This window comes from Dreissena polymorpha, chromosome 6, assembly GCF_020536995.1.
Source record: "Dreissena polymorpha isolate Duluth1 chromosome 6, UMN_Dpol_1.0, whole genome shotgun sequence".
NCBI lineage: Eukaryota > Metazoa > Mollusca > Bivalvia > Myida > Dreissenidae > Dreissena > Dreissena polymorpha.
In genome coordinates, this window is record NC_068360.1 from 39185648 (window position 1) to 39207474 (window position 21827).

The 21827-nt window shown below is 35.6% G+C and overlaps 1 protein-coding gene across 3 annotated transcripts in view; it reads left to right on the plus strand.

Moving 5' to 3' along the window:
* The window catches only part of LOC127834312 (uncharacterized), a 134585-nt gene that overhangs the window by 894 nt on the left and 111864 nt on the right, over positions 1-21827 (plus strand). Inside the window, exons 1-7 of one of the 3 annotated variants that reach the window (XM_052360055.1) lie at positions 907-994; positions 11810-11954; positions 13957-14090; positions 14717-14837; positions 15037-15218; positions 15486-15597; positions 16247-17700. In XM_052360055.1, the coding sequence (XP_052216015.1) occupies positions 952-994; positions 11810-11954; positions 13957-14090; positions 14717-14837; positions 15037-15218; positions 15486-15597; positions 16247-16451 (942 nt within the window). In that variant the 5' untranslated portion in view covers positions 907-951 and the 3' untranslated portion in view covers positions 16452-17700. Of the gene's footprint in view, positions 1-906; positions 995-11809; positions 11955-13956; positions 14091-14716; positions 14838-15036; positions 15219-15485; positions 15598-16246; positions 17701-21827 lie in introns of those variants that run through there. The other 2 variants (XR_008027869.1, XM_052360054.1) reach the window with 2 other exon arrangements.

The window sequence follows — 21827 nt, forward strand, 5'->3', positions numbered from 1 at the left end:
TGACTTGAGCAGCGTTAGTAGGTTTTTTCTGTCCGAGTCCACTCCACAGTTTAAAGGGATCTTTTCACGCTTTGGTAAATTGACAAAATTGAAAAAAGTTGTTTCAGATTCGTAAGTTTTCGTTTTAGTTATGATATTTGTGAGGAAACAGTAATACTGAACATTAACCATGCTCTAATATAGCCATTATATGCATCTTTTGACGATTGTAAAACCTAAAAATTATAAAGCGTTGCAACGCGAAACGATTGAATAATTTGGAGAGTTCTGTTTTTGTCGTTAAATTTTGTGAAACTACGAAGATTGCTTATATAAGGTATAAAATACATCAAGAATGTGTACTCGGCGAAATAGCTCAGTAGTCTAAAGCGTTTTTACTTCAGGACTCTGGCAGGACTCGAGGGGTCACTGGTTCGAAACCTGCTCCGGGCAATGTTCTTTTCCTTTTTTTATTTTTTTTCTTGATTTCTTACTAGAGCTTTTATGATCCAATGTTAACATTTATCAAAATAAAGCATTTAATGAATAAGTTAAAAAAATGCCAAAATCTGTGAAAAGGCCCCTTTAATGGAACGATACATTTTGAAGACGGGGTTTATTGCATATGCGTTAAGTGTCGTTCCCGGTTAGCCTGTGCAGTCCGCAGAGCCTAAAAAGGGATGGCAATTTCCGTTTAAACTAGTTTTTCGCAAGAAAAATACTAACTTTAAACTTAACATTTCATTAAAGCGGTAAATGTCTTGCCTGATACTCATGTACGAATGGCACAAGCTTATCTTGGGCAACACTTAACGCACATGGATTAAACCCCGTTTTCCCAGAGCGCCATTTGCATATAAAGATTCTGGTGTTTAGAAGGCTTGCCGCGCCGCCATACTTCGACCAAAACACACACAGTCAGTTCACCTTTATTTGACATCTGTATACATGTAGTGTACAGTGGTATAGTGGATGATAGTTATGGCTCGATGCGCGATATACATCATTGGTATATGTGAGTTACTGATTGTATGTTATATGATAACTATATGTTCATTTACAATTATTATACAATTTTATAAACCGTAACAATACATTATGCTTCTACAAAAGAAACATTTACCTGTATTTACCTGTCTGCGTAGGTTGACCTGATTATTGTATGCCTTAGGTAAACAGCGTTACACATAGTTAACACGCACTTGCTGCAGTTAAAAGTAAAGTTTAGTTCGTGTTAAGTAAACTTTCTTCGTTAATAAAAAATACAAGAATACTTTTATACTCCTGTAACGGTTAATCGTTCCAGCTTCGAACATGTTATAAATACAAGCAATGTAGATATATTGATACAAAGGATCAGGACTATTAAATCACGCAGTTTGAATCAATATTCAACGGATTGAGTTATTGAGTACAGGTTATCAATGTCGGAACCTAGTCCGCTCTGTTTCTCTATTTCTCTACTTTTCTTGATCGACTATTGGAGATAAGGCTAGCCCGACGTTGTTCACATCAATAAACGTATTGATCATGCATATCATTCATATTGATTCCAAGTCAGCGTGGATGCAGTGCCGTTTGAATACAGTTGCGCCTCGCTCTGGAAAAACTGTGCTTAATGCAGTTTTCATAAAATGTCATCCCTTATAAGCCCTTGCAGAAAATACAGACTAAACAAAGACGACATTTTCCGCTCTTATTGTTTTTGTTTCGTTTAAATGAACTATTTTCCCAGCAAATATAATTTAGGAGGAAAGTGTCGTCCCTGATAAGCCTTTGCGGACTGCACAGGCTAATCTGAGACGGCGCTTTATGAAGATGCATTAAACCTTGTTTTCAGAGAGCGGGGCTCAGTAACCTATGCGAGGTATCAATATGTGTTTATATTACCGTAATCGGTTTGATGTAAATATAACTATTGTGTATGTATAACCATCTTAAATATCCGACGTCCGCTAAAATAGCCCATTAAATGTATTGAAAAAGGAATATAACATTGTTTTATTGCATGCCATCAAGTAGTCTGGACACCAATGTATTTCCCTATTAAGTAAAACCCAGCTGCGTGCCATCTGGGAAAAAATAGCACGAACAACTCTGAAATTGTGAACATTCCCGCCGTGAGATCTTCAGATTTGGAAATATGGGTCTTTTAAATCGCTTGTTACTTAATTCAACAAACCCATCTTAATATTAGTCAAGGTGCAAGTTTTCTGAAATGTTCATCATAAGGGATAATTTTATTTATTCAGATGACACATTTTTAAAAGGACATTGACGCAACTATCATTCCCTTGGAAATTGTTCAGAACGCAATAATTATTTAGGAATTTTGTAATTGTTCCTCAATGTGGAAAATGTCATTTATTGGTAATATATAAAGAAGGCAAACAAATCGCTGATGGGAAGTAGCTCTCTTCTTTAAGATGAAATATGTATCAGTGTCGCTGAGTGTTTTGTTTATTGGACGCTAGTTCGATTCCTATACGTACGTGTGTAAACTCATTTTTGCGTAATAATATATGTTTATGTTGTCTCGTCTTGTTATTCCTCTGCTACAAATACTTTCTAGCGCAAGTTTTATCTATATTTCATACATATGATTTATTCCCTCAGCAAACTTATTATCTCATTATTTTAAACGAGGATATATACTCATTGTGTTCCTTAATATTTCAAAATTCAACGCTAGCTCAATTCCAACCAGATATTGATTGTGACTTTAATAAACATGCATTTTAATTATTCAAAGCCTAGCGATTTACATATACATCACTCGAGCTGGGTTTGCGCATTTGTTGAACAAACTATAAATCGAGGCAAACATACTCGATACGTGCGCTCGAGGCAAGCTAATAAAAAGCAGATACTTTAATCTACATTACAAACATAAAGCCAATACTTATATGTACATTAACAAATATTTTTTTCTGATTCCGGCACGAACTATGATTTATTGAATGTTATACTTTATTACTATGTAAATTGATGACTATATTAATGTATATGACATGCTAGTATTATAAAACTTCAAAAAGTATGTATACATATAGATTTTTTAAGGATGTAAAATAATCATCAATATGAAAACGGCACATTGAACGCAAGCCTGAATAGGATTTTCGCATGTAAAATAAAAAAGCGCATAATACAAAAAAACGTATAAAACATATAACGTATAACTCACATAACGTATAACACAACTATCGTATAACACAAATATCGTATGACACAAAGTGCACAGAACACAATAGCGTATACAACAGTAGCGTATAACACAAATAGTGTATACAACAATAGCATATAACACAAATAGCGTATAAAACAATAGCTATAACACAAATAGCGTTTAAAACAAAAGCGTATATCACCAATAGCGTATAAGACAAATGACGTAGATAACAAATATAAAAAGCAAATGGAAATTATTTCTCGTAACAGTGTTTGTGATTTCGAATTCAATTTCAAACAAGGTTGTCCTCTGCATCAAAATTCAAGACAAAAGCTAAGAATTTAAAATGCTTTAAGTACTGTTCATAACTGAGTCGACCTCATTTAATCTGAACAATCGGCATTTCAAGGCGCCTCTTAAACGATATTATTTTGCTATTCCGAAGTACCGAATCGGTAATACAGTGGAACCCCTCTAAGCCGGACACCCCCGGGACCGAGAGAAAATTCCTGTTTAGAGATGATTCTGGTTCTTTTGGGGATTTTGACACTTTTACTTTAAGAAGGTCAATTACACAGCCTAATGTGGAAAAACACACACTTACAGCAAATTGTGATATTTTATGTATACATAACATTCATTCATATTGCATCACATAAGAACAACACATGTTACTTAATCTGTTGATTCGAAAGCAATATCAGTCACAACATATAGCAACATATCTGAGTCGTTGCGTGCGTGCGTTTGTGTGTGTGTATTATTGAATTAATGAACTAAAATCATTATCATTGACTTTATATATGTCAGTGACCTAACAATTATATACTCTAGTTATGTTTCTTATCTTTGTAAATAATATAATGGCTGTATTGCGTTGCTTCATTGTGATCTATTGTATGTGTATAGACTCGATTTACTTAATTGTTTATAATCTCTATGATATCTTTTGATCTTTGTGAATGGAGGAAAATAAAATTATATCTATCTATCTAGTTTGATTTTGTCTTCTAGAGATAATTTCACGCGCATTCGCTTAGAATGAGATTCGGACAGTTTTAGTCTTTGTTATCTTAATTGCCAGTTTGAAAATCTAAATGAATATCTAAATGCAACTGATTCAAATACAAAGCAAAACATCATTTTATATGACAATAAATTAGCAGTTGTAATAAACAACTCAACATTGAATAACATTAAGCTTATTAAAATTTAGCATGGCTTCCTACATCAAAACCAAAACACACTAAAGAACCATATGTTTGTTATCAGTAATTATAATCAGTATTATCACTTCTATTGATCGATATGTACATCACAGGCCAAGTCTTTTTATATTACTTTACGATATTTAAAGTTTGCAAAATTTTCGACCATCTTTATTAATTTCACGCGTCTTTAATCCGCTATTCAAAAGTTATTGACTCTAGGTCTGGGGAGCAATAAACCGGCCCTGAACGGTTTAGAGAGGTAAAATTACAAATGGAATAACCCAAATTTGATTTAAAGAATGACCGGCATTCGGAAATGAGGGGATTCCGGTCTTGAGTACCAAATATGTAATACATGTGTAATTTTTTATTATAGTAATTTTCTGTGTGTTACAAAACGCTTAATCATTCACAAGCTCTGTATTTGTAACGTTATTTTTTTATAGTTTAATTAAAAACTGTTTCTATATATACTTATTCCAAAGTTCAACTTTGCTAATTACAGTCCGATCAGTCAGTTGTGTAAAAAGTCAATAGCATGGTTGATGCCGAATTGCCGGATAAAGTACTTGATTACCTAGTAATGGATAATGCAATTGATGCTCGCGTTTGTGGACTATGTTTCTAAGACAACGGCATTCGGTTAATGGTGTGTTCACAATACGCCACTGGTGGATGTTCAATATAAACATGTATACTCAATTCAATAAGTCAGGCAGGACATTGCTCATAAAGATTCAGTCGAATGGTAACCTTTGCGGTATTGAATGATGCTTATATCCAGGTTACATTATTCTAAATAATCGTGTAATGTAGAGCTGTACCGTCTAAACAAAATAGCATAATTTCCCTGAAGGCATGTCTTACTCTTCAAACTATTGTTCTGTGGTTTTATCTTTTGGAAATAGTGATAGGGCATCAAAATGTGTGCACCGCCAAACACCTTTAATATGATGAAGTTAGAGACTAAAGTCAAAAAATGCATAGACAAAGGTTATATTCCACTAGAAAACGGCCGAAAAAAAAGTTGTAAAAAAATCGATTTTGAATTTTGTTTTATTTTTTCTTGCTTTGTACATGACATGACTTTTTATTGCATACAACGTTTTCGCTTAGAACGGCCTTTACAAAAAGGTATGTTAAGGGAGGGGATAGGGTTCTATTTGCATTTATTTTCGCTTAAAGTTGTCATTTTTACATTGAATTATATAGGGAAAATGGTTAGTATATTTTGACCTCCGGGGCGTATACTTATCAAAGCCCAGTGCGGTGAGAACGTGTAAAATCCAGTAAACAGCGGCGTTCAAACGAATAGGCTCGTGTTTCGGAACGTGGTTATTTTGGAAGTTGTGGTAGTGGTGGTGTTGGTGGTGGTTTTGGCGTACTGATGATAATGGTTGAAGTCTTTAGTGTTTAAATAGTTGTAGTGATAATTGTCGTGGTATTAATGGTAGTGTTTGTATCGTTTGTTCTGGTGGTAATTATGACAATGCTTGCATTGGTTGTAATGGTGGAAGTGGTAGTAGTTGTGGAAATAGTTGAATCGGTGGCAATCATAGATTTGACGTCAGTGTCGGGAGTGATAGTTGTGAGGGAAATGGCGATATATGTGTTGGCAAAGGATCTGGTGGAAGTGGTGGTTGTGATGGTTGTAGTTGCAGTGATGGTGGCAGTGTTGTTTGTGTTGGCAGTCGTGGTGGTGGCATTGTTGTTTGCTTTGGTGGTCATGATGGTAGCGGTTGTGGCGAAAAGTCTATATCCTGCGATCGGTGTGCACTGGAAGCGCCCAGGTATCGCAGCCGTTTAATAAGATGGCGACTACGAGGGACTTGTACAGTCTGAACTTTGTTGTGAAGCTCATGGAACTTCCTGTCTACAACCTATGTGCCATTCGCTGCAGTCGCCATAGCAATCATTATACGTTACTGAGCGTTACTGCTGTCATCTTTGGACAGGGTAGGTCCCAAGAGTTAGTGTTCTAAGCTGGTCAGTCCTTCCAGCTTCTCGCCGTTCATGCTGGTGTCTGCACTGGTGTTGTTCGGGCTATGTACCATAAACTTTTAATACTTCACACTGACCTTCATCCCGCATGCTCCTTCTCTTTCAGACACGGTCAGAGCTACAGATAAGCTTTTTGGGGTAATTGGGTAATACCCTTCAAAATAAGTATGAATTGGTTAATGGAAAACGTGATTGGGTATCCAAAAGTATGATGCCCGCTCATATAAAAAATAATTGGGTATTTGTACCAAAACAAACAAGTGAATTGGGTATTTGCAATAAAACGTGAATTTAGCTTCTCAAAACCGTACCTACATAAAGTCACTGTTATGTATTCAATCGCAGTATAGGTTGTTCCATCTTTCTGCTATCAGATTCAACAATCTGAAGACAGGGCAATTTCTCAACCCACTCATCGAATGTGTTTCTACTTGTTTTTGTTCCAATAATATGGGCAAGTACTTTTGTTTTAGAAACCCAACACATCCCATCATAGGGGTTTGGAACGGTATTGTGGTAGTATAATATAGTGTATTTTGACCGAAAATGCCCCAAACAAAATTCATTATAGTCATCAACTATGCCCATTGCAATTGTTTTATATTTAGATTAATTTACCACGACAAAGGAATCTAAATGTTTTTGTATTTTTTTGCGCAACTTTTCGTCTGCCTCGAGACGCCATTTTGTTTGACTCGCATTTGTTATCATCTAAACGATTGGTAAATACGTTACCAGATAAAAACAAGCGCTTGTCGATTAAGACTCGATTCAAAACGGCCAAAACAAAACGGGATTTTTCATTACGCATAAAGGCGGCTCGAATTGGGTATCGGCGATTTGTTTTGCGTACCGGTACGCACAGATTTTGAAAAAATTGCGTATCCACCTATTTTTTATTGCGTATTTACGCAAATACGCAGCTTATCTGTAGCTCTGGACACGGTTGGTCAGGGCTTGGATTGTAATGCTGCTGCCACCGATGAGGTTAATGACATCAGCGAATCTGAAGTTATAGATTGGTCTTCTTCCGATGGGAATTGAGGTTATAGGTTTTCTAGCATCTCCTGCCTTATACGTTCAAGGCAAAGGTCAAACAGGACGTGGACGGATGTCCACTGACGTCCTGAAGTGGTCACCCATCTGTTCATTGACAAGTACTGCGCTTTTGGCGTTTCCGTTCTTGGATGACCTTCGCCAGCCCTTCGTCAATGGGGAACCCTCTCAGAATTTTCCATAGGCCATCATTCCACATGCGGTCGAAAGCTCTCTTAAAGTTTACGAAGTTGAGGAAGAGATCACGTTCGTTTCTCAATGTTGACTCTGCAGTAAAAGATCTGTTCTATAGTTGCTCGGCATTATTTTTCAATCGACTAAGAATGCCGTGTAGCATGAAATTGCCGGGATTGCTGATGGGGCTAATGATGCTGTTATTATGAGCATCACTTTAAGGCAGCCCTTTTTATAGGGGATAATAAAAGGATGGAGCTAAGCCCAGGTCCACTTCTTCTTCTCCCAGGTCTTCTAGCACAGTTCCTTCATAGCTTCAGTCGTTCTCTCTCATCCAGCCGTTATCAGCTCTGAAAGAACTTTCTTTAATCTTGTAATTTCAACGTCTTCGCATCGTCATTTTCATCGTTCACCTTTAGTATAGTTGGATTTGCGTCGTTCTCGTCTGGTCTGGAAGCGTTCTGAAGGAGACTGTTTTTTTCGAGTTAAAAAGTGCGCTGATGTTTTCAGTCAAGGACGTTCCCGTAAACGTTTTCTATAACAGGAAGATTGTCCTAACTGCTTTTGTATGGGTTTTGAGATTGTTGTTGGCCTTGTTATAGCTGTTTGTCGCCTCATTCATTTTCTTCCACACCTCCGTATTCGCTGCCTGGTCTTCTTTCCCAGAGTCCTTGCTGGTGTACTTGCCTAAGATGTTTTTTTTTGTAGCAGAGGTCAATTACCTCAGTCGATCCTCCTGTCTCTCTTACAATAACTTCTGCGCAGTCACATAGGCCTTTTAGACAGTCAATGACAGTCTATTTCGCCATTTAGTAGTTTGAACTTCATTCCCGTAATGAAAGTGTAACCTTAAAATTGTTTATCATTACACGAATTATAATCGTTTCAACAATTATGTCATCTCATGACATAATGTTGTCAAACGGTATGCGTTTTTCTTATGTTCTAAACAATGGTTTATGAAAAGTATTTGTTTTTATTACTTAATTTGCTTTCGAGTTTAAATCTGATGTTGTTTAAACAACATTCTTATGTATATACATCAATATTCATGCACAGTAATTAAGGACAAACAGTGTTAAAAAATTGAATATCTGTAAACTGATGGCAAAATCATTTGAGAAAGCGGATTGTTTATATCAGTTAGTTACGTATTTTGGGTTGCACGGAGCTCGATTTGAGATAGAAGATGGTGACATTGAGTAAGATGGTACATTATATTGCTTTAGAAAGAGAGCGATCATGAGTTGGCAATACTTGCAGTTATCATTTCATCTTATAAAGTTGATATTCACAATTGTAATCGAGTAGGATGGGCAATTTGTTGGTGTATGAACAGTTTGCAATCAAGACATGGCAATATTGTTAATGCAGTATAATTTATATTCTATTTTTACGGTACCCTTTATAAAATGATTGGTTTGACATTGCACATTACCTTCATGTAGTTTTTGTGGCGTCTCATGTTGTTTTCATGTCGTTTAATGTAGTCTCGTCTTTTTTATAACGTAAACGTCTGCTGTATTGTGTCGCCTCATGTTGTCTCTTTATCTCGTGTTGTCTCGTGTCCTTTCGTGTCGTCTCGAGTTGTCTCATATTGTTTAAATACGTTTCATGTTGCCTTGTATTGCCTCGTGTAGTTTCCTCGTTGCCTCGATTTGTCACGTGTCGTCTAGTCCCTTTTTAAGTTGATTGGTCTGTCAGCTCTGATAACCTTCATACAATTTTCGTGTCTGTCCTCTAATGATGTTTATATGTGTATACAACATTGTATAGTATCATTCTGCATGATGCATCTACATTAAATACTTTATTCAGCATTCGTTTTTAGCTCCACTGGCCAGAGGTCAGCGGGGCTTACGTCATGGTCCTGTGCCCATCGTGCGTGCGTGCGTTAACTTTTTCTTTAAACATCTTCTTCTCCTAAACTACTAGTCCAATTCTGATGAAATTTCTCAGGAATGTTCCTGGGGTGAACCTCTTTAAAATTAGTTAAAATTATGTTTCTGGGGTCAAATTTTACCCTTCCCCGGGGGTCACAAAATTGAACATATGCTTATATAGGGTATATTTTGTGAAAACTTTCAAAATCTTCTTGTCCAAAAGCATTGGGCCTAGGGCTATCAAATTTGGTATGTAGAAACATCTAATAGTCCTCTAACAAATTTGTTCAAATTATTCCCCTGGGGTCAAATTTGACTCTGCCCTGGGGGTCACAAAATTGAACATATGCTTATATTGGGCCTATTTTGTGCAAACTTTAAAAAAATCTCTTGTCCATAACCTTTGGGCCTATTTCTACCAAATTCGGTTTGTAGTGACATCTAATAGTTCTCTACTTAGTTTGTTCAAATTATGCCCCTGGGATCAAATTTGACCCTGCCCCGGGGGTTACAAAAATGAACATATGCTTAAATAAGGCCTATTTTGTGCAAAATTTAAAAATCTTCTTGTTCATTATTATAGAGCCTAGAGCAACTAAATTTGGTATGCAGTGACATCTAATAGTCCTCTACCAAATTTGTTCAAATTATTCCCATGGGCTCAAATTTGACCCTGCCCCGGAGGTCACAAAACTGAACATATGACGTTTACCAGGGGAGATTACTGCGGCCGTGTGGTTGTGACCAACAACAACAACAACATCTTGTAAACATGAGATAAAATCCTGTCATTTAGTGCCATTTTAGATCAGATGGGGACTGATTAAAAAAGGAATTGAAGTAACAACATGTGTTATGCATGCTTTTTTTATAAACTGTAAAAAGTCGGGTTTTATTTAAATATGTTGAAAGTAACCATATATCCGGATAAAACTATTTCGGATGACATGTTAATTTCATGTATTTTTTGCAGTGTTTAAACCAGTTTAATAATATCTTATTGATTTTAAAAACACAACTTCCATGAACATAATTATTTCAAGAAAAGTCAATATATATCATACTGCATGGTAAACTCAAACTTTGTATCCAAGAGAAGGTGTTAGATTTAATGAAGTGCAGTGTTCATAACTATCGTATATGCTGCTTTTTAATAACTATTGATTCATTGTTCCATTTGTGAATCGTGACTCATGAATTGTGGATATGATTGTCAATTGCTTAACGATCCATATATATTTCTGCCATTTTATAATTTTCTTATTGTTAGTCATGAATTGATCTTAGAAGTCAAATGTATTACTTAATTAAATACATTTATAAATATAAAGAAATAATCTTCAGATTATCATAATATTCTCAGGCCTGTTGGTCTTAGGGATGTGTGGGTTGTTAATTATATTTTGAGAAGATTCTTTACAAAGAAAGATGCTACTATTGTATTTGTTAAAATGTGTGAAAGGCTCTAAAAAGGAAACCAGAGATTATTAACCCTCTACCAAACACTAACAGGATTTTACGGGTTTGTAGCTGACGACTTTATAAATAATTGTGATAAAAGCAGAAATTGCTCAAGATGAACAATTTCTCCTTTTATCACAATTATTTCTACCCTACTTGATCATTTCCTTCCTATCCAATTACAATTAAATTGTCGTCTGCAACCTCTTTCAAATTGGGACAGTCCAAAATGTGTCGTTTGGTAAAGGGTTAAGGCATTTTGATTCCTTTGGGTCTTGTTAATCTGTTTCAAATCAAATGTGTAGATTTGATCGTCAGCATCTAAAAATATGTGAAATAGAAAGAACAACAATATTTTGGAGAGATAAATGTACCTACGTTATAAGCAAAGAACCTGTGCAACAATTCCCGGGCTTTTTAGTCTGTTTGGTTAACACCTAGTAACGTTTTCCATGTATAAAATGCTCACCCTTCTAACTTAAAGCGCCCAGTGGGACGAGGGATAGAAAGAGAAAGTCACATGTTTGAGTACATTTCAACCCATGCGCATTGCATGCTTTTTTCGCATAAAAAAACAATGGAACGATACAGGGCCATCATGGCCCTCTTGTTATATAAAGCAGTCGGATATCGCCTTAGTTAAGGCGTTCCGTGTGTCACGTGGCCCTTTAATATAGCATTCGTTTTTTCATAAAGTCAGATATCACCTTATTTCTGACGCTTCTTTTCTCACAGATACGGTTATTCAATCATGCATTTGATTTATCATGAAGTCAGATAGCACCTTATACAAGGCGGTTCCCTTTCTCACGTAGACGGTTATTTTATCATGCATTTGATTGAACATTAAATCAGATATCACCTTATTTCAGGCGTTTCCCTGTGCCAAGTGGCTTGGAGTGGCTGCATGGATGACCTGCAGAAGGATCAGATGTTTATGGATTGTATGATGGGATACCAGACATTTGTACAACAGGCTGCTCAGACCGGGGGAAATATGGCAACCATGTTGTGCAGGTATGGACGATGTAATCCTAAACGAAAGACATCGAATCTTTCATTTTCTGAGGCCCGATATCATTTTCAAATCTTGCGAACCTCGTTTCCGAAAAAATCGAGCTGAAAGATTGGAAAAAAAATTAAACATAGGCTTATTTTACTGTGATATACAAATGTATGAATTAATGATAAAATATAACGGTTTAGTACAACCAGTCAAGCGAACTTCTCTCGTGACGTAATTTTGTATGGTGCTTTTTGAAGAACAGTTTATTATTTATTGAAATGACCTCATATCCTGTAAGATATGTTTTCTCACATGGGTTAACAAATATGTTCGCATTTATTGTTGGCGTATGCATGATAAGCGCACTTTGTTTTGCGATTGTGATGTACGGCATTATGAATCAATATTTTACCGACCGACAAATAGAAATAATACAATCTCATATGGAATAAATTATTGAAATATGTCGCCATTCTTTTTTAACAAAGTCCGTTTGATACTACACTATATATTCGCTTATGCATGTGCATATACTCGGATATATTTAAAACACTAGAACCACTAATGTTAATATTTTCTGTACATTTTTAAATCGGTTTGAATCCTGGGTTAGTTATAAATAAACGATCTTGCTACAATTGGCATCAACCGTTTACTGCAATGATTGATAGAGAGGCAATACATTATTGTCCTAGTATTGGGACTGTCTTGCTTACTTCGACTATACAACAAATAGTTCAAACAATATTTCTCACCTCAATGTCGGCATCGGCGTACGCTTAATGCTCTTGTTAAGGAAAGGAAATACATAATATTTTTTTAGCACGATTATGCCCATATTTCACTAATACAGAACTGTTTACGTGTAGGTTGAAATAGAGGTTGACGTTTTCATTCAAGAAATAACTATCGCTGCTACTAATACAGATATCTATTTTCAAATGTATTTATACCATTGTCATCATCGTGCCTCATCCCAAAGAGCCAAAAAATAGCTGCAATTTGCATAATTATGCCTGTTATTATACTTTAATTTGTATCTCTTATGGAGTTGCATATTTATATATATGCAAAGTGTGCGCTTAATAACTTGAGTCAAGAACGAGATATTATGCTGAAATTGTTCTAGTGGATAACAAGCTAATCTAACAAGGAGTTGCATTTGGAACCTTTGTGGGTAAGATCTCTGTTTCTAAAGTAGAAGAATTGTGTGTGCTTTATAGCATAAGTGTTGATAAATTTATTTTGTTGTAATTTTATGTTTTTGTTGACATGAAGATCTAGGGTGGTATTGTTTATTGAGCCAGTGTGATCAATGTCATTTTAGCAGGGCTGTTTTCGGAGAAAACCCGAGGTATTTTCATAGCCAGCTCGTCGTCCGCCTTCCGGCGTCCGCCGTGCTAAAACCTTTACATTTTGCTCTGAAATCAAAGTGCTTCTACCTCCAACTTTGAAACGTTAAATGTAGATGCACCATGATGAGTTCTACACGCTACACCCATTGTTGGGTCACTAGGTCAAAGGTCTAGGTCACTGTGACCTCTAAAAACAAATAAATGAAAACAATCTGACAAGCTTTCATTTATTCGAAACTGCATCCGCAACCGAGCGTCGGCACCTGTTATGCGGTGTTCTTGTTACTTACAAAATCGTTTTCTTTCATTAAGATGAGCTTGGATGGACATATTGTGCTGAAAGACCATTCTTACATACGTGTTTGAATACGAAGTTAGTTATTAGTAGATAGTTGTCAACCTGTTTTCTTGTGATTGTCACATTTCTTGTTTTAAATTACAAACTTACATCTTTTTGTGTACATATGCTTTAAATCTGCTACATATATTTTATTTTTAATGCCTTTGAGTCATATATAAGGTGACTGGTCGAACATTTACATTTTAAATTTAAAGCGAAAGGATACTCGAGCGCTGTATCGTTGGACATGTTTTGTTTTAAATAACCTCTGTCTCACATGTTACACTTACGTTTACGCATATATGTTTGCTTATAAAGCACAGAGGGGCAAGCTGCAATGGGATGTCTCATTGACTTTGGGTCCCGTTGTCCAGATCTGTTGCAAGGCCAGGGCTTAGACCCAGAACAGATGACGGCAATGTGCAGCCAGGCAGCCGGAACCGGTGTTTTTAGTGAGTACATCCTGGGGTTATTGAAGCACAATAGAGTAAAGCATGTCAATACTTCTATTTTTAATTTGATGATTTTTCAACGACCATCTTCTAAAATTTCTTGTGTAGCATATTTGATTAAAACGTCGATCTTATTAACAAGTTTATGCTTGTTATCACATCTTTTAAATTTGTTATTAGACTTGTAGCATTGTACGTTTGGCGGTCTTCTTCCAAGGGTGTTCAAATTATGCTCCTCGGGTATCTATTGGAACCCATCATAGGGTAACTTGTTTATCGTAAGGTTGAAGTGTAAAAAATTAAAAATATCACGTGAATTATTGCGACCACGACGTTTGGTATTTGACATGTAACAGACTAAGTATGATAGTCCTCTACACAGTTTGTTATATCATGGTAACACTTTTACCCACGAATGGCGAAATTTTTTGAAGACAAGTATCAGTTAAATTCATACTAAACAATAAAGAAGTATACACTATAAATACGATATCGCCTATTTCTTCTTAAATCGTATCATAAGCTAGCACAAGTCAGCTTGGTATGCAGGGATACCAACTGGTGCAAGGTGTATTCCCTAAGTCATGTGGTACGCATGTATTCATGTCAGTAACAACACTTTTCAGGTAAGACGTGTATGGATGCCCAGAATTGTCTGGCCTTAAGTATGAGTATGGGTGGTTCAGAGCTCCCCACTCCGAAAACAAAGTTTGGATACGTTCCTGAACTGATGAAACAAATCTGCGGGTATGTTATAAATACACTAGATTGAATGCAGTTGCATTTTGTTTTTCATGTGCAATAATTAAAGGCACCATCATGCAACCATATGAATTTATTTTGTTCAGATCACTTTCGGATGTGATCCGTTGCGTTACACTGGAAGTTAAGAATTTGCAATTATTAAAATAACAATCATATAACCTTAAAAAGTTCCTTTGTACAGATCATTTTCGGAGGTGTTCAATTGCGTTACGCCTCAAGTTGAGAATGAATGCTCATTGGTTGTGGACGGTGTTCGCAACATCTCTGCCATGGTTCAGATGGGCATGCCTCCTGGTTTGATGTTCCCGAAATACGAGACACTTAGGATGCTTGTCAAAGAACGCTGCCCGACGCTGCCAAAAGGTACGCATGTTATTTCTCTGAAGATAATCACTCAATACCAAAATTATTGTATTATATTAATACTTTAATATTATACTCCCATATGTTCCACCTTTAAAAAAATAGAAATTAAAACAATATATATATATATATATATATATATATATATATATATATATATATATATATATTTATATATATATATATTTATATATATATATTTATATATATATAATTTTCACTTATGAAAATGAACAAAGAAAATGCAATGTTCATGTTTATCTTTAGATTTCGGAACATCCCGTTGTGTTTATGACACTCTCCAGAACCAGACTTTCGAGGACTGCCTTAACACAGTAAACATGAATTATACAACTCCGGAGAAAAATGTTTCCTGCGGGTAAGTTCAGTTGAAACATTAAGTCAAAGCAATTCAGGTCGATGTTCCGTTGTCAAAGGCACACGTCATGAGGATAAATAGCTATGCAATTGTTACCTCACAACGATGTTCAGTTCTTTGTGTGTTTGTGTTAACTTGTTAACATTTTTAGTTACGATTAGGAACTATAAACGACATAATTATGTATTTTTTCATACGATGAATGATAATTTTTATATATATTAATCGTCTCGTTATATATTCATTTAGCTTTGTTAATGAGCAGTTATTATATCGCATGTTTATGACGTTAGATGAATGATGTAGATCATAGTATGCTGTTCGTATATATCTTTCTGAAATAATTGTATTAGCTGATACAAAATTGATCCAGGAAGACAATGTATTTGACGATAATCATTACGAATCCTGCATTTCCTGATTGTCCTTTCTCTATTAAAATTTCGGCCTGGGCCTTTATTGAACTACTGTTTGTTAGAAATATGTTGTTCAAAGATGTGGAAATGTAGTCGAAAGATTTATTTCGTAGTTTTGACATGATGCCGACATGTTTATAAAAGGCGGACACTTAGACGTTTCATTATAAATTTAATAATACTAAATCTTCAGTTTATTACGGATGATTATACGAATTCTTTGTTTATCTCAGAGCTGTTGATGCTCGTCTGGCCTGTCTCAACGACGCCCTGGTAGCTAAGTGTGGGAAGGAACACTACAACGGCATCGTCAACCACGCCGAATATTTCTTCACTGACAAGCCGCTCACCTGTGACCGAACCAGCTCGGCGGCATATGCGTACCTCTCTATGATGACGTCTCTCTTTGCTGTGCTATTTGTACTGATCCTGTCTTAGGTTTAACAAAATAGGTAGTATTATATATGTAAATGGTTATGCTCTTTTTTACAAACCAAAAAATCGATTGGTTATTGAGATATGATCCCTGTATTGACCATAGCCGGAAATGATATCGGTATATTAACTTTATCCTATGGAGTTCAAACAATTTAAATTTTCAAAAAATAATCAAGTGGCAATGGTCAATAAAATGTTAAGTATAAGGTAATTAAAAGCACATCGTGTATTGAAGATCAGCAATAATTAACATTATACTATAAATAGGCTACGTAAAATATAAGATAGCAATGTACTAAGAACATATTACAAAGCTTGAATATCAGTAGACAATCGGGAAATCGATACAACTTATAAAAGCTTGTGTATATGGAAGTTGTAGATTGTTGACCGAGAAGAAGAAGTTTAGTTCTTGTTTTTGCCTTATTATGATGCGTTCATGTTCATTTTTTCATACGTGTATGTTTTAACAATGTTATATGCCTATAGTCCCTAGGCCGTTACATTATAGATTTGACAGCTTATAAATGTGGAAAGAAACCCTCACTTGCTGCTGAAAAAATACTTTATATTCAAGACACATTTCCAAGTCAACTAATTTAAACGTCAGATTATTTAACAGGAGAACGTCTAGTCCGTATTCTTTATTGAAGGAAAGATACGAATGAGCTTTACAATTATGCAAAGGGCTAAAGACCATGTGAATTTGTATCATACTAAATGATTTGATATGTTGGGTTTAATTACATGCACCTATATTTCCTCGTTTTATGTACATTTTTCTGATATTGTACCAATAGTAAATCTGATTGCGTTTTTTCTTCGTATGTGTTTGCTTTTAGTGTATTTTTACTGAATGTTTAAGTCAGATAGTTTTTTAAGGCAAATAAACGAGACATGTACAGTTATAGTAAAGTAATATACTACACTTTGTTTTATTTGAGATTGCAAAATCATCTTTTGAGAATCATTTGAGAGATATTGTACATATAGAAGCAGTAATCAACAATCAGGCTTATAGAAGTTTTGTCTTTTGTAATTATTCTAAATAAATTTGCTTTGGTATTGTGATGATACCCTTGGTCAATTAATTAATATAAGCTTCGGCATTATTATCCTTGTAAAATCTCTTCTAAAGAAACAAAAGTGTACCTGAAAGGGTGTTTCCTTTATTTAATTTCCACCATATAACCCTATAGAACCAATTTCGATTAGTTGGTATAAATAAATAAACTTGTAAAAAATAAAACTAGTTTATCTTATTTCTTAGATGAACATTACACATGACATAGCAACTACATGTGTTTTCAATCTTTAAAATATTTGTTTACCAACTAACTTCATAACGATTTAAGCCTTTGTAACATTCCAAAGTACATTCCAACTTTGTCAGCCACGAGAGGCTTTTTATGCCCCCGGATCAATAGATCGGGTGTATATTGTTTTTGTCCTGTCTGTCTGTCTGTCATTCTGTCCAAAACGTTTACCTTGGTTACAGTTTGATAACTTGTGCAATATTAAACATACCAACTTGATATTTACCATGCATGTGTATCTTATGGAGCTGCTCATTTTGAGTGGTGAAAGGTAAAGTTCATACTTCAAGGTCAAAGGTCAAATATCATTGTATTTTTATTTCCTAAAACTTAAACATTCGTTAAAGTTTTATCATAACTTTTTAAATATTGAACACAGCAACTTCATACTTGGCATGCATGTGTATCTCGTGGAGCTGCACATTTTGAGTGGTGAAAGGTCAAGGTCATCCTTCAAGGTCAAAGGTCAAAAATTAAAAAATATTTCTCCATTCAATCTCTTACTTACTTCTTGTGGAGCTTCACATTTTTAGTGGTGAAAGGTCAAGGTCAACCTTCAAGGTCAAATGTCCAAAAAAATCATAACTTTTTTAATATTGAACACAGCAACTTCATATTAAGCATGCACGTGTATCTCGTGAAGCTGCACATTTTGAGTGGTGAAAGGTCAAGGTCAATGTCATCCTTAAATGTCAAAATTCAAAATTAAAAAAATATTTTTAAATTATCCATTCAATCTCATACTTACTTCTCTTGGAGCTGCACATTTTGAATGGTGAAAGTTCAAGGTCAACCTTCAATGTCAAGGTCAAACAATAATAAACATATATTTTCATATTTTTTATGCCCCCGGATCGAATGATCGGGGGCATATTTTTTTGGCCTGTCTTTCTGTCATTCCGTTATTCTGTTCCATAACTTTGACCATCGTATCATAACTTTTGTTATAAAGAAATAGCAACTTGATATTTGGTTTTCATGGGTATCTCATGGAGCTGCACATTTTGAGTGGTGAAAGGTTAAGGTTAAGGTCATCATTCAAGGTCACAGGTCAAAGATTTAAAAAAAAAGCGGCGCATTAGTGGGCATTGTGTTTCTGAAAAACACATCTCTTGTTAACCATAAAACATACTTACTATACATACATACATATATATATATATATATATATATATATATATATATATATATATATATATATATATATATATATATATATATATATATATTTAACATATATGTAGGATAAGTGGTAGCAGAAAACGTTGCCAAAGTCGCAAATGCTACTGCTATTTTACAAGAACAATTTCGATGATAATTTTTTTTTAAAAACATTGTCATCAACATTAAAGTTCTTACACGAAAGGCATGATAATGCCGACATCAAGCAACGATTGTGTGGGCAATTGCGGATTTGAGATCATGTTGCGAAAGCAATATGATTGTTGTTTTACTCATGTATTTTGTGATGACAATCGAGCTGCACGCGTCTTATAATGAGTTAGTCTTACAATACTTTAAGGTGCTTAAAAGACTTGTTAACAGATTTTGGCACTTTTCTGAAGAAATGTCATTAGAAGCTTTACATTGATAAATGTAAACATCAGAATCAAAAAGCACTAGTATCAAATAAGAAAACATAAGAGTTATCCTTACCAGGGCTCGAACTACTGACCATTTGAGTAATTGTCTCACGCTTTCACCAATCGGCCATCTGTGCTGATGCACATGATATGAAATTTTATACTATATATACGCAATCCAGTTAGTTTCAAATATTATTACTAGAACAATAGAACTCTCTAAATTATTGAATCGTTTTGCGTTTTAAACGCTTAATAATAGTCAGATTTTTAAATCTGAAATGATTATATTCATTTTTTTTTTCAATTTAACAAACACGGAACAGAGCGTGTGTGTGTGTGGATTGGTGAAAGATAGCTTTCTGGTGCATATGACTAAAATTATAATGTCAGTCAATTAAAATCCCTTTGCATAACATGTATTTGTAAGTACTTTAACATTTGTCACAACAATAAATTACACTTTCAATCTTCCTTCATTATTCTTAAACCAGACACGTCGTTTTATACGATACAATATAAATACGTCTTAAATTGCATAATCACAATTGCAAGGGGTGTGTGTGTGTGTGCTTCAAAACTCGTATATATCAAATTGACACTTACCATTATAAGTATCACTTATCATTATCAAAATCTTCCCAAATTAAGAAAATACTCACATGTTTTAGCTTCAAATTCAGCTTGAAATATGTACATTTAAAACAAACCACCCATGCTGATATATTGATACTAAGAAAAGGGACTTCTGAAAAAAATATGTTTTCACCGGATAGTCTTATAGTTTTCACCTTAATGTCTGTTGAATATAAATCTTCCACGACGGAATTGTTGTCTCTAAATCCAGAGAGTCTAGCTAATACTGTGTTTTGTCACAGAAATAACGTAACATGAGATACGTCATAAATTGCGTGATCAGTTGAATAAAAATTAAAGTACGGAATCCTGGTTCTGTAATAAATAGTTCAGTTAACGGTTAAGTATTTAAGACGTTAATACCTGTCAAATAATACCCTTTGCGGTATGGAATGCTGCCAATATCCAGGGCGTATACTTTCAATGCCTGGTGCGGGTTGAACTTGTTACTCCCAGTAAATTGCAGCGTTTCGAACGAATAAGTGTGTGGTTCGGAACGTGGTAGTTTTTGAAGTTCTGGTAGTGGTGGTGTGGTGGTGTTAGCGGTAGTGGTGATAGCGGTTGAAATATTTAGTGTTTACGTTTTGGTAGTGGTTATTGTCGTGGTTGCAATGATAGTGTTTGTATTGTTTGTTATAGTGGTAGTAATGACATAATGACAGTGGTTGCATTGGTTGTAGTTATGGAAATTGTGGTTGTTTTGGTAACGGTTGTTTTGTCGGCAGTAGTAGATTTTACGGCAGCGTCGGGAGTGATGGTAGTGAGGGAAAAGGCGATAGATGTGGTGGCTAAAGTTTTGGTGGAAGTGGTGGTTGTAGTTGCAGTGGTGGTGGTTGTGTTGATTTTTTTGGTTGTCCTGGTGATGCGGTTGTGGTAAAATGCCTATATCCTGCGATATGTATCCTCAGGAAGCGACATGGTCTCGCTGCCGTTCAATAAGATGGCGACAATCGTACAGTCTGAATTTGGTTTGGATGATCATGGAACTACCTGCCTACAATATGTGTTTTCATCGTTGCAGTTGCCATAGCAATTCTGATACGGTACTGAGGGTAACTGGTATCATCGTTGGACAGGGTTACTTCTAAGAGTTAGTTCTTGAAGCTAGTAAGTTCTTCCAGCTTCCCGTCGTTTACGCTGGTGTCCGCACTGGTATTGTTAGTGATACTCGCTATGAACTGTTTATACCCGCACTGACCTTTATCCCGCATGTTCCTGCGCATTCATAGATTATGTTGATGAAGGTTTTGAGTTTATTGTTTGTGCCACCGCTTAGGTCGAGGTTATCAGCAATTGACAATGGAGTTGAAAGTTTTGGAACGTCTCCTGTCTGATACGTTCAAGCAAATGTCAAACATGAAGGCGGGCGGACGCCCACTGATGTCCTGAAGTGGTCACACATCTGTTCATTGGCAAGTACTGCGCTGGCCTTTCCTTTATTGGATTGCTGTGGCTAGCACTTTGTCAATGTTGAACCCTCTCAGAATCTGCCATATATCATCATGCCACATGCGGTCGAAGCTCTCTTAACGTTTACGAAGTTGAGGACGAGATCACGTTCATTTTCAATATTGACTCTGCAGTAAACGATTTGTTCTACTGTCCTCCGCATAGCTCTCAATCCATTCTGCTATTCTTGCGGCTGTTTCTCGGCATTAATGATCAATCGGTTGAGGATGATGCGTAGCATGAAATTGCCGGGATTACTGACGGAGCTAATGATTCGGTAATTATAAGCATTACTTTGAGGCATCAATTTTAAGGGGTTAAAGAAAGGATGGGTTGACGTTCTAGCCCACTTCCTCTACTCCCAGGTCTTTTGGCATAGTTCCGTCATAGCT